This window comes from Oncorhynchus gorbuscha, linkage group LG22, assembly GCF_021184085.1.
Source record: "Oncorhynchus gorbuscha isolate QuinsamMale2020 ecotype Even-year linkage group LG22, OgorEven_v1.0, whole genome shotgun sequence".
Lineage (NCBI taxonomy): Eukaryota > Metazoa > Chordata > Actinopteri > Salmoniformes > Salmonidae > Oncorhynchus > Oncorhynchus gorbuscha.
The window spans coordinates 34,162,451-34,176,874 of record NC_060194.1 but is presented as its reverse complement, the minus strand read 5'-3'; the positions used below and the strand labels follow the sequence as shown (position 1 = coordinate 34,176,874).

The 14,424-nt window shown below is 46.8% G+C and overlaps 1 protein-coding gene across 1 annotated transcript; it reads left to right on the top strand.

Annotated features, from left to right (window-relative positions):
* Nucleotides 1–1,743: 1,743 nt before the first annotated feature.
* LOC124010134 (endothelin receptor type B-like) lies at nucleotides 1,744–9,515 on the top strand. The gene is made up of 8 exons (XM_046322500.1): nucleotides 1,744–2,210; nucleotides 2,377–2,825; nucleotides 5,181–5,293; nucleotides 5,477–5,681; nucleotides 6,680–6,829; nucleotides 7,130–7,263; nucleotides 7,393–7,501; nucleotides 7,936–9,515. Exons 1-8 carry the CDS (start codon nucleotides 2,075–2,077, stop codon nucleotides 8,068–8,070), a joined length of 1,431 nt encoding a protein of 476 aa, XP_046178456.1. The 5' UTR covers nucleotides 1,744–2,074; the 3' UTR covers nucleotides 8,071–9,515.
* The last annotated feature ends 4,909 nt before the right edge of the window (nucleotides 9,516–14,424 follow it).

Here is a 14,424-nt window from a genome sequence, read left to right as displayed (position 1 = left end):
AATATAGAATTTATCACCATAGGCCTAATGCATACTACATATATCATAACCATTAGTAGACAATATAGAATTTATCACCATAGGCCTAATGCATACTACATATATCATAACCATTAGTAGACAATATAGAATTTATCACCATAGGCCTAATGCATACTACATATATCATAACCATTAGTAGACAATATAGAATTTATCACCATAGGCCTAATGCATACTACATATATCATAACCATTAGTAGACAATATAGAATTTATCACCATAGGCCTAATGCATACTACATATATCATAACCATTAGTAGACAATATAGAATTTATCACCATAGGCCTAATGCATACTACATATATCATAACCATTAGTAGACAATATAGAATTTATCACCATAGGCCTAATGCATACTACATATATCATAACCATTAGTAGACAATATAGAATTTATCACCATAGGCCTAATGCATACTACATATATCATAACCATTAGTAGACAATATAGAATTTATCACCATAGGCCTAATGCATACTACATATATCATAACCATTAGTAGACAATATAGAATTTATCACCATAGGCCTAATGCATACTACATATATCATAACCATTAGTAGACAATATAGAATTTATCACCATAGGCCTAATGCATACTACATATATCATAACCATTAGTAGACAATGTTTCAGAAATCGCAGGCAGTGCAGCACATTAGGTTCATAAAAAGTCAATGCAAAACACGATTACATTCCAACGATCTGGTTACAGGTCCACAACAATGTGCAATAGTTTTATTCTTTCAGACATAGTCAGATAGTTCACAGCAAATGTCACTGCAAAAGAAAACATTCTGCCAACCCCTCCAAACACATTCTGCCAACCCCTCCAAACACATTCTGCCAACCCCTCCAAACACATTTGACCAAGTTCTCCATGCATTGCCATTTCCTTAGATACTGTCTTGGCCTAATTCCAATACTTCTAATGCCAATACAGACAATAAGGGCGTTATTGTCACCATAAAAGGTGAATGATGGGCGTTTTTTCAGGCGAGCAATTTCACAACAGGTCTGATTTATAACGGGAAACATGCGTATGTATGGCGTGCGCCAAGATTATATGTCTCAATATTTCTGTGCGTGCGCAGTCTTTTCAGCAATGGCGCAATTAAATGTAGCAACCGTTATAAGAGGTCTCAGGAGACGACTTCTTCTAAGTAATTTCCACGATCAGGATCCATGCCACGCTCTCTTTCTCCACCTCTGGGATGGTGATCAATCACGGGCACTGACGGTATTCTGGCAGCCAGCAATTCGGTCCATAGAAAACAGCCGCAGGTGTGGATAGAATATAGATCCTACAGAATTGTATAGATTATCATCTCCCAAACAATGTTCAAGACTAACAATACACGATTTTTAACTCCACAATTCGCTAATCAGGTAAATCCAGTTCACTTGGATGAAGGAATTCCTGAAAAAATGTCTGAAGTCTATAGTGCTCTTGTCCTGACTCCTGTCCCAAGGTGACAAGACACAGCCCAGTCATAGCGTACAATGTTGCACGGGCATAAAAATAACACCTCTCTCTACTTCCCCTCACTTTATTGAACAGTAATTCACTTTTAAGCAGCTATCCCTCTGGCTTACAATCAATTATATTCACTGCATTGTTCATTCATTCTCGCTCTCTGTCACCCTCTCTCAGAAGGGAGGGGTTGAGCAGAGGCAGTAACCTCTAACAGATAACAGTGCTCGAGGATTCAAAGTTAGACCACCGTCAGCGTGCGGAACCAGTAGGGTAACGTGACCAGAGAAGGATAGAATGCTGTTCAGTCAAACCGGAGCACTGACCAAGGACATTTTGATTCATTTTATAACTTTTTGGAGCTATTTGACCAATTCAAAATTGATTAAGAAAGAGTCAAAGAGCACACACAAACCAGCATTTACCAGACAAAGATCAGCATCAAACTTCATGTGGACGTGAGAAGAGAAGTGATGAGGACAGTTTGGACAAGATACCCATGACATAGTTGGAATAATAGACCCACGATTCTAGTTTTTTTTATGGAACCACTTAATGCCAATCTATGACAGTTGGGGAAGTTGTTTTCAAACGTTTAATTCTCAACTGGGAGAGAAGGCCTATCAAAACAAACATTTTCTGACGTGTTTTAGTCAAAGGATCCTTAGGGAATCTTATTTCCATCTTGCAGGTAAGAAAGGGGTTTTACTGACATTCGCCTGCTCATGCCTCTTTACATTGAATTTAGCTGCACATTGGGGATATTTTAAGCTATCAGGTTTTCTAACTCATGGGCTATTGGAAAAAGTGTCCGTTATAAATGTTGTAGCCTAAAGTTTTCATGTGTTTATGAGCAGACGGGACGGGACTGTCGATTATGGCGAAGACCTTGTTCATCTGTTTCCCACTGGTTCTCCTGGCGGGACATCTCCTCGTGGTTACCGGACAAGCCACCCGAACACCGGTTTCGCAAGACCCGCACCCAGACGTCCATCCGTCCGCCACCCAGAAACCAGTATTCTCTGGTAGAGGGGACAGGTTCAACGCCAATGTCTCCACTGCTCGGCGCATGCGACCTTTGCCACCGATGTGCTCGGGACCCACGGAGATCAGAGACACATTTAAGTACATCAACACGGTAGTATCATGTCTCGTGTTTGTTGTCGGTATTATCGGGAACGCCACGCTCCTCAGAATCATTTACCGGAACAAGTGCATGCGCAACGGGCCCAATATTCTCATCGGGAGCCTGGCGCTGGGAGACCTGCTGCACATTGTGATTGATATTCCCATTAACGTGTACAAGGTGAGAACAATCAAACACACACCAACAAAGGCTCGGCATGCATGTAGGCTACACAACACGCATTCGCAAGCCACACACACAGGGGTAGTTTACAAGCTGAGAAACAGGCTGTACTGGAATACTGAGCCAAAAAATGTGCTCTGTCCCCAGTAAGTTTGTTTTGATATTTTAAAAAATTCCTCCAGGCAGGCCAGAATCATATCAAGCTCAGACACTTGTCTGCAAGCCAAATACTTTCTTCTTCTCAGACCACATTGTATTACAGTAGCTCCACCTCTGTAGCACGTTTTCCTTTGTCTGAGCCATACCACATTCCACATGACTTTCTCTCTCTGTTATGCTTGAATATTCTGTATATTTGGCCTATTAGGTGTGTGTGTGTGTGTGTGTGTGTGTGTGTGTGTGTGTGTGTGTGTGTGTGTGTGTGTGTGTGTGTGAGAGCGAGAGTACGTGTGAGAGAGATATATATACACACACATACATACATACAGAGAGAGAGCGAGAGAGAGAGTATTATAGATATTGGCATGGGAAGCCAAACATGTTTAAATGATTAACTGCATACCAGAAGAATCTACCTGTGTTCTATGGAGATAAAACCACATGTGATTCCAATACAGTAGGGTGAGATTGCCTCCACATGCTGATCTATGGTCAGCTTGGTGTTTACCTCCACATGTGATTCCAATACAGTAGGGTGAGATTGCCTCCACATGCTGATCTATGGTCAGTTTGGTGTTTACCTCCACATGTGATTCCAATACAGTAGGGTGAGATTGCCTCCACATGCTGATCTATGGTCAGCTTGGTGTTTACCTCCACATGTGATTCCAATACAGTAGGGTGAGATTGCCTCCACATGCTGATCTATGGTCAGTTTGGTGTTTACCTCCACATGTGATTCCAATACAGTAGGGTGAGATTGCCTCCACATGCTGATCTATGGTCAGTTTGGTGTTTACCTCCACATGTGATTCCAATACAGTAGGGTGAGATTGCCTCCACATGCTGATCTATGGTCAGTTTGGTGTTTACCTCCACATGTGATTCCAATACAGTAGGGTGAGATTGCCTCCACATGCTGATCTATGGTCAGTTTGGTGTTTACCTCCACATGTGATTCCAATACAGTAGGGTGAGATTGCCTCCACATGCTGATCTGTGGTCAGCTTGGTGTTTACCTCCACATGTGATTCCAATACAGTAGGGTGAGATTGCCTCCACATGCTGATCTATGGTCAGTTTGGTGTTTACCTCCACATGTGATTCCAATACAGTAGGGTGAGATTGCCTCCACATGCTGATCTATGGTCAGTTTGGTGTTTACCTCCACATGTGATTCCAATACAGTAGGGTGAATTGCCTCCACATGCTGATCTATGGTCAGTTTGGTGTTTACCTCCACATGTGATTCCAATACAGTAGGGTGAATTGCCTCCACATGCTGATCTATGGTCAGTTTGGTGTTTACCTCCACATGTGATTCCAATACAGTAGGGTGAGATTGCCTCCACATGCTGATCTATGGTCAGTTTGGTGTTTACCTCCACATGTGATTCCAATACAGTAGGGTGAGATTGCCTCCACATGCTGATCTATGGTCAGTTTGGTGTTTACCTCCACATGTGATTCCAATACAGTAGGGTGAGATTGCCTCCACATGCTGATCTATGGTCAGTTTGGTGTTTACCTCCACATGTGATTCCAATACAGTAGGGTGAGATTGCCTCCACATGCTGATCTATGGTCAGTTTGGTGTTTACCTCCACATGTGATTCCAATACAGTAGGGTGAGATTGCCTCCACATGCTGATCTATGGTCAGTTTGGTGTTTACCTCCACATGTGATTCCAATACAGTAGGGTGAGATTGCCTCCACATGCTGATCTATGGTCAGTTTGGTGTTTACCTCCACATGTGATTCCAATACAGTAGGGTGAGATTGCCTCCACATGCTGATCTATGGTCAGTTTGGTGTTTACCTCCACATGTGATTCCAATACAGTAGGGTGAATTGCCTCCACATGCTGATCTATGGTCAGTTTGGTGTTTACCTCCACATGTGATTCCAATACAGTAGGGTGAGATTGCCTCCACATGCTGATCTATGGTCAGTTTGGTGTTTACCTCCACATGTGATTCCAATAGGCCTCATAAGCAGGCATGAAAACCATAAACCCCAATACAGGTTAGCCAGGGTTCAGCCTATATAGATTCTCATTTTACTCATGACTGGTTATTATTTGCCATGAGTGTTCTTTTTGTCCATATCATTAAGTAGATTAGTTGAAATGTGTATAGAGTGAGATCATTCCTGTGTGAGTAACCCTGAACTCTCTATCCCTCTTCCCCTAGCTCCTAGCGGAGGACTGGCCGTTTGGTGTGGGTCTGTGCAAACTGGTGCCTTTTGTCCAGAAAGCTTCAGTGGGCATTACTGTGCTGAGCCTGTGTGCTCTGAGCATCGACAGGTACGCACGCACACACACACACACACACACACACACACACACACACACACACACACACACACACACACACACACACACACACACACACACACACACACACACACACACACACACACACACACACACACACAGAGAGAGAGAGGTATTCCCCATAATGTTCCTCCCTGTCTCATCCTCTTCCAGGTACCGAGCAGTAGCGTCGTGGAACCGTATCAAGGGGATCGGTGTTCCCAAGTGGACGGCTATAGAGATCGCACTCATCTGGCTGCTGTCTATCCTGCTGGCTGTACCTGAAGCTATAGCCTTCGACATGATCGCCATGGACTACAAAGGAGAGCACCTTCGCATTTGTCTGCTACACCCCATGCAGAATTCAGACTTTATGAGGGTATGTACGTACGCACGCACGCACACACACACAAAATACTATATGGAGCGTCCCAGACTGGGGTCTGATGTGGGAAGCTGCAGCTGTGTGCTGACTCTCCCCTAGTGGTCACTCTGGAAAAGATCAATCATATGACTTATGAGGCCCCTGTTTGTCTGGATAAGGTAGTTTTAGTGTGTTTCTGTGTTTTCACAGGTTCGAGTACATCTGTGTGTGTTTGTGCGGTGTGTGTGTCTCAGTGACCGTTAGATGATAGCTTGAACTTGTGTAGTTGTCGTCCCAGCGAGGTTTTAGATGGAGTGCTAGTTGACGTTTAACCAAGACTGAACTCTGAGTTAGAGAGACCCTTGAGGTCTGCTTGAGGTTACTTCTCCTCACTCTTCTTCACTTCATACTTCAGCATTAGGGTTTGGCTCCCAACTAACTCCCAAGGCAACAGGACCAGTCAGATTTCCTCTACTGTCTGTGGATCTTTCTGATGGGTATTTTGCATTATCTACTTCCTCAGTCAGATGAACTCGTGGATAACATTTTTATGTCTCTGCATTCAGTTTGAAGGAAGTTGCTAAGTAGCGCTAGCGCAATTTCTAACTCATTTCCAGTTATTGTGCTAATGCCAGATAACATTGTCTCACAAACCCACCTCTAACGTCCTTCATAGAGATGTAATATTGGTATCCATGAGTTCACCGGACTCTCTGAAGTAGATAAAGGCCTCAATGCCAAAATCCCGGAGTATCCCTTTAAACGGAGTGTCCATTTATCTAGTGTACGTATCCTTGCACGAGCCTTGGTGTATGCGAGCAGCTTGATGTACAAGTACACCCCCTGGACGCTAGTCTATGGCAGGGCCTTACCCCCACTCAGAGACGCGTCGTGTCTCATTTTTAGTCTTCGGTACAACTCGGCCGGGGATCGAACTCCCAACCTTCAAATCTCAGGGTGGACCCTTTAACCACAAGGTCAATGAGTTGGTGCATTATGTTGTGTCCTTCCAGTTCTATAAGTCCGCTAAGGACTGGTGGCTGTTCAGTGTGTATTTCTGCCTCCCTCTGGCCGTCACCGCCGTCTTCTACACCCTGATGACTTGTGAGATGCTGAGGAAGAAGAACGGAGTCCAGATCGCCCTGAGTGACCATCTCAAACAGGTGACCTCTCTCTCCAGCCTTTATTTCATCTTTAATATTTACGCTTGGCAGGCAGCCTAGTCGTTAGAGCGTTGGGCCAGTAACTGAAAGGTTGCAAGATCAAATTCCCGAGCTGACAAGGTAAACATCTGTCAGTTAACCCACTGTTCCCTGGTAGGCCGTCATTGTAAATAACAAACTGACTTGCCTAGTTAAGTAAAGGTTACAAAAATATATTGTAATGTACCTATATTTATGAAGGGCACTGTAGCTAGATTGATTGGTGGGTTGATTGATTCCTCTCTCTGTCTGTGTGTGTAGAGGCGTGAGGTGGCTAAGACCGTGTTCTGCCTGGTGCTGGTGTTTGCTCTGTGCTGGTTGCCTCTCCATCTCAGCCGCATCCTCAAGCTCACCATTTATGATGAGAAAGACCCTAACCGCTGTGAACTGCTCAGGTGAGGGCCACATACTCTCATACACTTCAAACTGTTTTCCTTAAGATGCCTATGTGCCCCACCCTCGCTACATTGACCGTAATATTGTGGAAAAGGAGAGAGATCAAATAGGACTGTCTGTTTCTCCAGTTTCTTCCTGGTTCTGGACTACATCGGGATCAACATGGCGTCTCTTAACTCCTGCATCAACCCCATCGCTCTCTACATGGTCAGCAAGCGTTTCAAGATCTGCTTCAGGGTAAGACATATGTGTGCACCCACCCACCCACGCACGGACACATACACATACTGCATCTAACAGCGTGCCAAATGGTGTTAAATGTCCAAATAACTAATGTCCTCTCTCTCGTGTGCTCTCTCTCTCTCGTGTGCTCTCTCTCTCTCTCGTGTGCTCTCTCTCTCTCGTGTGCACTCTCTCGCTCTCTCGTGTGCTCTCTCTCTCTCTCGTGTGCTCTCTCTCTCTCTCGTGTGCTCTCTCTCGTGTGCTCTCTCTCTCTCGTGTGCTCTCTCTCTCTCGTGTGCTCTCTCTCGTGTGCTCTCTCTCTCTCGTGTGCTCTCTCGCGTGTGCTCTCTCTCGCTCTCTCGCTCTCTCTCTCGTCGCTCTCTCTCTCGTGCTCTCTCTCTCGCTCTCTCGTGCTCTCTCTCTCTCTCTCTCGTGCTCTCTCACTCTAGTCATGTCTGTGTTGCTGGTGTCTGCCAGCTGAGATGTTGATGGATGAGAAACAGTCCTGTATGAAGCTCAAAGTCTCAGACCGGGCCTCCGACCAGAGCAACTCACGTGCTACTAACAAGGACACTTCAGCATGAGAGGGGCCCTGCGCAGTGCAGAGAAGTACTCAATGAAGTAACCTATGATCTACCTTAAAAGACTAATTGAAGATCAGTCATATAAACCTGATTCTTACTTTAACCATTATGACAAGGTCATAAGAAGTGCCCTTATTTAGGTATAGTTGATGTAGTTTAAAACCACTTGGAGAAAAGAAGTGCCCTAATCCAGTAAAGTCTCCTCTGACTGGAGGGTGAAGTACTCAAGTGCACTTTGAGTGTTGCCTATGAAAGTGAATGGTCTGGGATGTGTAGCTGGGAGAGGGTTGATGGGAAGGAGGATCATTCGGGAAGGAGTGGATGGAAGTTTAGTGCAGACAATCAAATATCAGTATTATTGATGAATGGCACAACATCGGGTGGTCATATTATAGAGAAATGACATTGCCGGGTGTGACTGTTCCTGAGTAGAACCTCTATATGAATGTTCATAAGATACATGACATAAGCCAAACCCAAAGAGGCATCATAGTGCAGATGCCTGACTTGAGACATACAGAACATTATATGAACATTTTAAGTAGGTTGTATAAACGTTGTTAATTATACAGTATAATATCTGAACATATCCCATATACTGCTCAGAATTCAAGGACTTTAGACTTAATTCATTTTTATACCTTTTGTTAAATTGCTTTTACACTGTTTGATATTGTTACCAGTGGAGGCTGCTGATGGGAGGACGGCTCATAATAATGTCTGGAACGGAGTAAATGGAATGGAATCATACACCTGGAAACCTTGTGTCTGATGTATTGTTGGAATGGTATCAAAATCTTCTCCAGCCCTTACAACGAGCCCGTCCTCTCCAATTAAGGTGCCACCAACCTCCTGTGATTGTTAGCATTAGCATTTCGATGTGATTTTAGCTGGATAGTTAGCTATAGCATCCTTGAATGTTTGTTTGTGTGTTCTGTGTTTGGGAGGCGTTCAGCTGTTTCTCATTAAACTACTGATCTAATTGGGTTGAACGATATGTGAATAAATCATAAATGGCAGCACATTCCTGAAGTTCTCACAATAACTTTCTGGCTTTATTTTCAAAATGTGTTTCAAAAACAGTTCAGTGTTTGTCTCAAATATGATCATTTTAGTATTCTGTAGCTTTGTGGACTGCCACCCAATTGTAAAAACCGACTGATTTTATTATGCTTTAATAGCGATCATGACAAGCCAAAAGGACTTTCACCGCTTATTGGGGAGTCGGATGAGAGGGAGGGGAGAGGATATATTTCCAAATGCCTTGTGGTTTTTTACCAAGGTATTGTGATGGTGTGTTATTGAATACGGAGCTCTGTGTTGTTGTATATCCTGTACATACAGTAGCTGTCCTGTGAGTGTATGGTTGTGATGATGTGCCTGTCAAAGGTTGTGTGGTTTATATTTTCCCAAAAATGTTACAAAATAAAAACATTTACATTTAATTGGTGTTTTTAAGACTTCTAGAGTCAGACATAATTTAATCTACTGTATCACTACAGTCAACTGTCTGATAAGGACTCTACTAAACCAGAGCCTGCAGATATACTGAGCCAGCATATATATTACAATTATATATTTGACTTAGTACTGGTGAACTGCAATACTCTTCAACACTGTGAAGGAAGATTAGGAAAAAAATGGTTTTATTCTACACCCCTTTCTCAGAGCTGTTTCCCTGCCCTCTCTCTGAGCTGTTTCCCTGCCCTCTCTCTGAGCTATTTCCCTGCCCTCTCTCTGAGCTGTTTCCCTCTCCTCTCTCTGAGCTGTTTCCCTCTCCTCTCTCTGAGCTGTTTCCCGCTCCTCTCTCTGAGCTGTTTCCCTCTCCTCTCTCTGAGCTGTTTCCCTCTCCTCTCTCTGAGCTGTTTCCCTCTCCTCTCTCTGAGCTGTTTCCCTCTCCTCTCTCTGAGCTGTTTCCCTCTCCTCTCTCTGAGCTGTTTCCCTCTCCTCTCTCTGAGCTGTTTCCCTCTCCTCTCTCTGAGCTGTTTCCCTCTCCTCTCTCTGAGCTGTTTCCCTCTCCTCTCTCTGAGCTGTTTCCCTCTCCTCTCTCTGAGCTGTTTCCCTCTCCTCTCTCTGAGCTGTTTCCCTCTCCTCTCTCTGAGCTCTTACCCTCTCCTCTCTCTGAGCTCTTTCCCTCTCCTCTCTCTGAGCTCTTTCCTCTCTCTGAGCTCTTTCCTCTCTCTGAGCTCTTTCCTCTCTGAGCTCTTTCCCTCTCCTCTCTGAGCTCTTTCCCTCTCCTCTCTGAGCTCTTTCCCTCTCCTCTCTGAGCTCTTTCCCTCTCCTCTCTGAGCTCTTTCCCTCTCCTCTCTCTGAGCTGTTACCCTGCCCTCTCTCTGAGCTCTTTCCCTCTCCTCTCTGAGCTCTTTCCTCTCTCTGAGCTGTTTCCCTCTCCTCTCTGAGCTGTTTCCCTCTCCTCTCTGAGCTGTTTCCCTCTCCTCTCTCTGAGCTGTTTTTCCTCTCTCTGAGCTCTTTCCTCTCTCTGAGCTGTTTCCCTCTCCTCTCTGAGCTGTTTCCCTCTCCTCTCTCTGAGCTCTTTCCCTCTCCTCTCTCTGAGCTGTTTCCCTCCCTCTCTCTGAGCTCTTTCCCTCTCCTCTCTCTGAGCTCTTTCCTCTCCTCTCTCTGAGCTCTTTCCCTCTCTCTCTCTGAGCTGTTTCCCTCTCCTCTCTCTGAGCTCTTTCCCTCTCCTCTCTCTGAGCTCTTTCCCTCTCCTCTCTCTGAGCTCTTTCCCTCTCTCTGAGCTCTTTCCCTCTCCTCTCTCTGAGCTGTTACCCTGCCCTCTCTCTGAGCTGTTACCCTGCCCTCTCTCTGAGCTGTTACCCTGCCCTCCCTCTGAGCTCTTACCCTGCCCTCTCTCTGAGCTCTTACCCTGCCCTGTCTCTGAGCTCTTTCCCTCTCCTCTCTCTGAGCTCTTTCCCTCTGAGCTCTTTCCCTCTCCTCTCTCTGAGCTCTTTCCCTCTCCTCTCTCTGAGCTCTTTCCCTCTCCTCTCTCTGAGCTCTTTCCCTCTCCTCTCTCTGAGCTCTTTCCCTCTCCTCTCTCTGAGCTCTTTCCCTCTCCTCTCTCTGAGCTGTTTTACCCTCCCTCTCTCTGAGCTGTTTTCCCTGCCCTCTCTCTGAGCTGTTTTCCCTGCCCTCTCTCTGAGCTCTTACCCTGCCCTCTCTCTGAGCTCTTTCCCTGCCCTCTCTCTGAGCTGTTTTCCCTGCCCCTTCTGAGCCTGCCCTCTCTCTGAGCTGTTTTCCCTGCCCTCTCTCTGAGCTGTTTTCCTCTCCTCTCTCTGAGCTGTTTTTCTCTTTCTCCCTCTCTGAGCTCTTTCCCTCTGAGCTCCTCTCTGAGCTCTTTCCCTCTCCTCTCTCTGAGCTCTTTCCCTCTCCTCTCTCTGAGCTCTTTCCCTCTCCTCCTCTGAGCTCTTTCCCTCTCTCTCTGAGCTGTTTTCCCTCTCCTCTCTCTGAGCTCTTTCCCTCCCTCTCTCTGAGCTGTTTTCCCTGCCCTCTCTCTGAGCTGTTTTCCCTGCCCTCTCTCTGAGCTGTTTTCCCTGCCCTCTCTCTGAGCTCTTTTTCTCCTCTTTCCTCTCTCTGAGCTCTTTCCTCTCTCTGAGCTCTTTTCTCTCTGAGCTCTTTCCCTCTCTGAGCTCTTTCCTCTCTGAGCTCTTTCCCCTCTCTCTGAGCTCTTTTTCTCTGAGCTCTTTCCTCTCTCTGAGCTCTTTCTCTCTCCTCTCTCTGAGCTCTTTCCCTCTCTGAGCTCTCCTCTGAGCTCTTTCTCTGAGCTCTCCTCTCTCTGAGCTCTTTCCCTCTCCTCTCTCTGAGCTCTTTCCCTCTCCTCTCTCTGAGCTGTTTTCCCTCTCCTCTCTCTGAGCTGTTTCCCTCTCCCTCTGAGCTGTTTTCCCTCTCCTCTCTCTGAGCTGTTTTCCCTCTCCTCTCTCTGAGCTGTTTTCTTTCCTCTCTCTGAGCTGTTTTCCCTGCCCTCTCTCTCTGAGCTGTTTTCCCTGCCCTCTCTCTGAGCTGTTTTCCCTGCCCTCTCTCTGAGCTGTTTTCCCTGCCCTCTCTCTGAGCTGTTTTCCCTCTGAGCTCTTTTCTCCCTCTCTCTGAGCTCTTTCCCTCTCCTCTCTCTGAGCTGTTTTCCCTCCTCTCTCTGAGCTCTTTCCCTAACCTTTCTCTGAGCTCTTTCCCTAACCTCTCTCTGAGCTCTTTTCCCTGCCCTTTCTCTGAGCTGTTTTCCCTGCCCTCTCTCTGAGCTGTTTTCCCTGCCCTCTCTCTGAGCTCTTTCCCTCTCCTTTCTCTGAGCTCTTTTCCCTCTCCTTTCTCTGAGCTCTTTTCCCCTCCTTTCTCTGAGCTTTTCCCTCTCCTTCTCTGAGCTCTTTCCCTCTCCTCTCTCTGAGCTCTTTCCCTCTCCTCTCTGAGCTCTTTCCCTCTCCTCTCTCTGAGCTCTTTCCCTCTCCTCTCTCTGAGCTCTTTCCCTCTCCTCTCTCTGAGCTCTTTCCCTCTCCTCTCTCTGAGCTCTTTCCCTCTCCTCTCTCTGAGCTCTTTCCCTCTCCTCTCTCTGAGCTCTTTCCCTCTCCTCTCTCTGAGCTCTTTCCCTCTCCTCTCTCTGAGCTCTTTCCCTCTCCTCTCTCTGAGCTCTTTCCCTCTCCTCTCTCTGAGCTCTTTCCCTCTCCTCTCTCTGAGCTCTTTCCCTCTCCTCTCTCTGAGCTCTTTCCCTCTCCTCTCTCTGAGCTCTTTCCTCTCTCTGAGCTCTTTCCTCTCTCTGAGCTCTTTCCTCTCTCTGAGCTCTTTCCTCTCTCTGAGCTCTTTCCTCTCTCTGAGCTCTTTCCTCTCTCTGAGCTCTTTCCTCTCTCTGAGCTCTTTCCTCTCTCTGAGCTCTTTCCCTCTCCTCTCTCTGAGCTCTTTCCCTCTCCTCTCTCTGAGCTCTTTCCCCTCTCTCTGAGCTCTTTCCCTCTCCTCTCTCTGAGCTTTTCCCTCTCCTCTCTCTGAGCTGTTTTCCCTCTCCTCTCTCTGAGCTGTTTTCCCTCTCCTCTCTCTGAGCTGTTTTCCCTCTCCTCTCTCTGAGCTGTTTTCCCTGCCCTCTCTCTGAGCTGTTTTCCCTGCCCTTTCTCTGAGCTGTTTTCCCTGCCCTTTCTCTGAGCTCTTTCCCCTCCTTCTCTGAGCTGTTTTCCCTAACCTTTCTCTGAGCTCTTTTCCCTCTGCCCTTTCTCTGAGCTCTTTTCCCCCTCCTCTCTCTGAGCTGTTTTCCCTGCCCCTCTCTGAGCTGTTTTCCCTGCCCTTTCTCTGAGCTGTTTTCCCTGCCCTTTCTCTGAGCTTTTCCCTAACCTTTCTCTGAGCTCTTTCCCTGCCCTTTCTCTGAGCTCTTTTCCCTGCCCTCTCTCTGAGCTGTTTTCCCTGCCCTCTCTCTGAGCTCTTTTCCCTGCCCTCTCTCTGAGCTCTTTCCCTGCCCTCTCTCTGAGCTCTTTCCCTCTCCTCTCTCTGAGCTCTTTCCCTCTCCTCTCTCTGAGCTCTTTCCCTGCCCTCTCTCTGAGCTGTTTTCCCTGCCCTCTCTCTGAGCTGTTTTCACTGCCCTCTCTCTCTCCTCTCTCTGAGCTCTTTCCCTCTCCTCTCTCTGAGCTCTTTCCCTCCCCTCTCTGAGCTCTTTCCCTGCCCTCTCTCTGAGCTCTTTCTCTGAGCTCTCCTCTCTCTGAGCTCTTTCCCTCTCCTCTCTCTGAGCTCTTTCCCTCTCCTCTCTCTGAGCTCTTTCCCTCTCCTCTCTCTGAGCTCTTTCCCTCTCCTCTCTCTGAGCTCTTTCCCTCTCCTCTCTCTGAGCTCTTTCCCTCTCCTCTCTCTGAGCTCTTTCCCTCTCCTCTCTCTGAGCTGTTTTCCCTCTCCTCTCTCTGAGCTGTTTTCCCTCTCCTCTCTCTGAGCTGTTTTCCCTGCCCTCTCTCTGAGCTGTTTTCCCTGCCCTCTCTCTGAGCTGTTTTCCCTGCCCTCTCTCTGAGCTGTTTTCCCTGCCCTCTCTCTGAGCTGTTTTCCCTGCCCTCTCTCTGAGCTGTTTTCCCTGCCCTCTCTCTGAGCTGTTTTCCCTGCCCTCTCTGATCTCTTTCCCTGCCCTCTCTGAGCTCTTTCCCTCTCCTCTCTCTGAGCTCTTTCCCTCCCTTCTCTGAGCTGTTTTCCCTGCCCTTTCTCTGAGCTGTTTTCCCTGCCCTTTCTCTGAGCTGTTTTCCCTGCCCTTTCTCTGAGCTCTTTTCCCTGCCCTTTCTCTGAGCTCTTTTCCCTGCCCTCTCTCTGAGCTCTTTTCCCTGCCCTCTCTCTGAGCTCTTTCCCTCTCCTCTCTCTGAGCTCTTTCCCTCTCCTCTCTCTGAGCTCTTTCCCTCTCCTCTCTGAGCTCTTTCC

Excerpts from the sequence above, each read along its gene's own strand:
- LOC124010134 (XM_046322500.1), top strand. The coding sequence starts at position 2,075 with ATGCCAATCTATGACAGTTGGGGAAGTTGTTTTCAAACGTTTAATTCT. Across the intron at positions 2,826-5,180 it reads TTCCCATTAACGTGTACAAG|CTCCTAGCGGAGGACTGGCC; the intron begins GTGAGAACAATC and ends CTCTTCCCCTAG. Across the intron at positions 5,294-5,476 it reads TGTGCTCTGAGCATCGACAG|GTACCGAGCAGTAGCGTCGT; the intron begins GTACGCACGCAC and ends ATCCTCTTCCAG.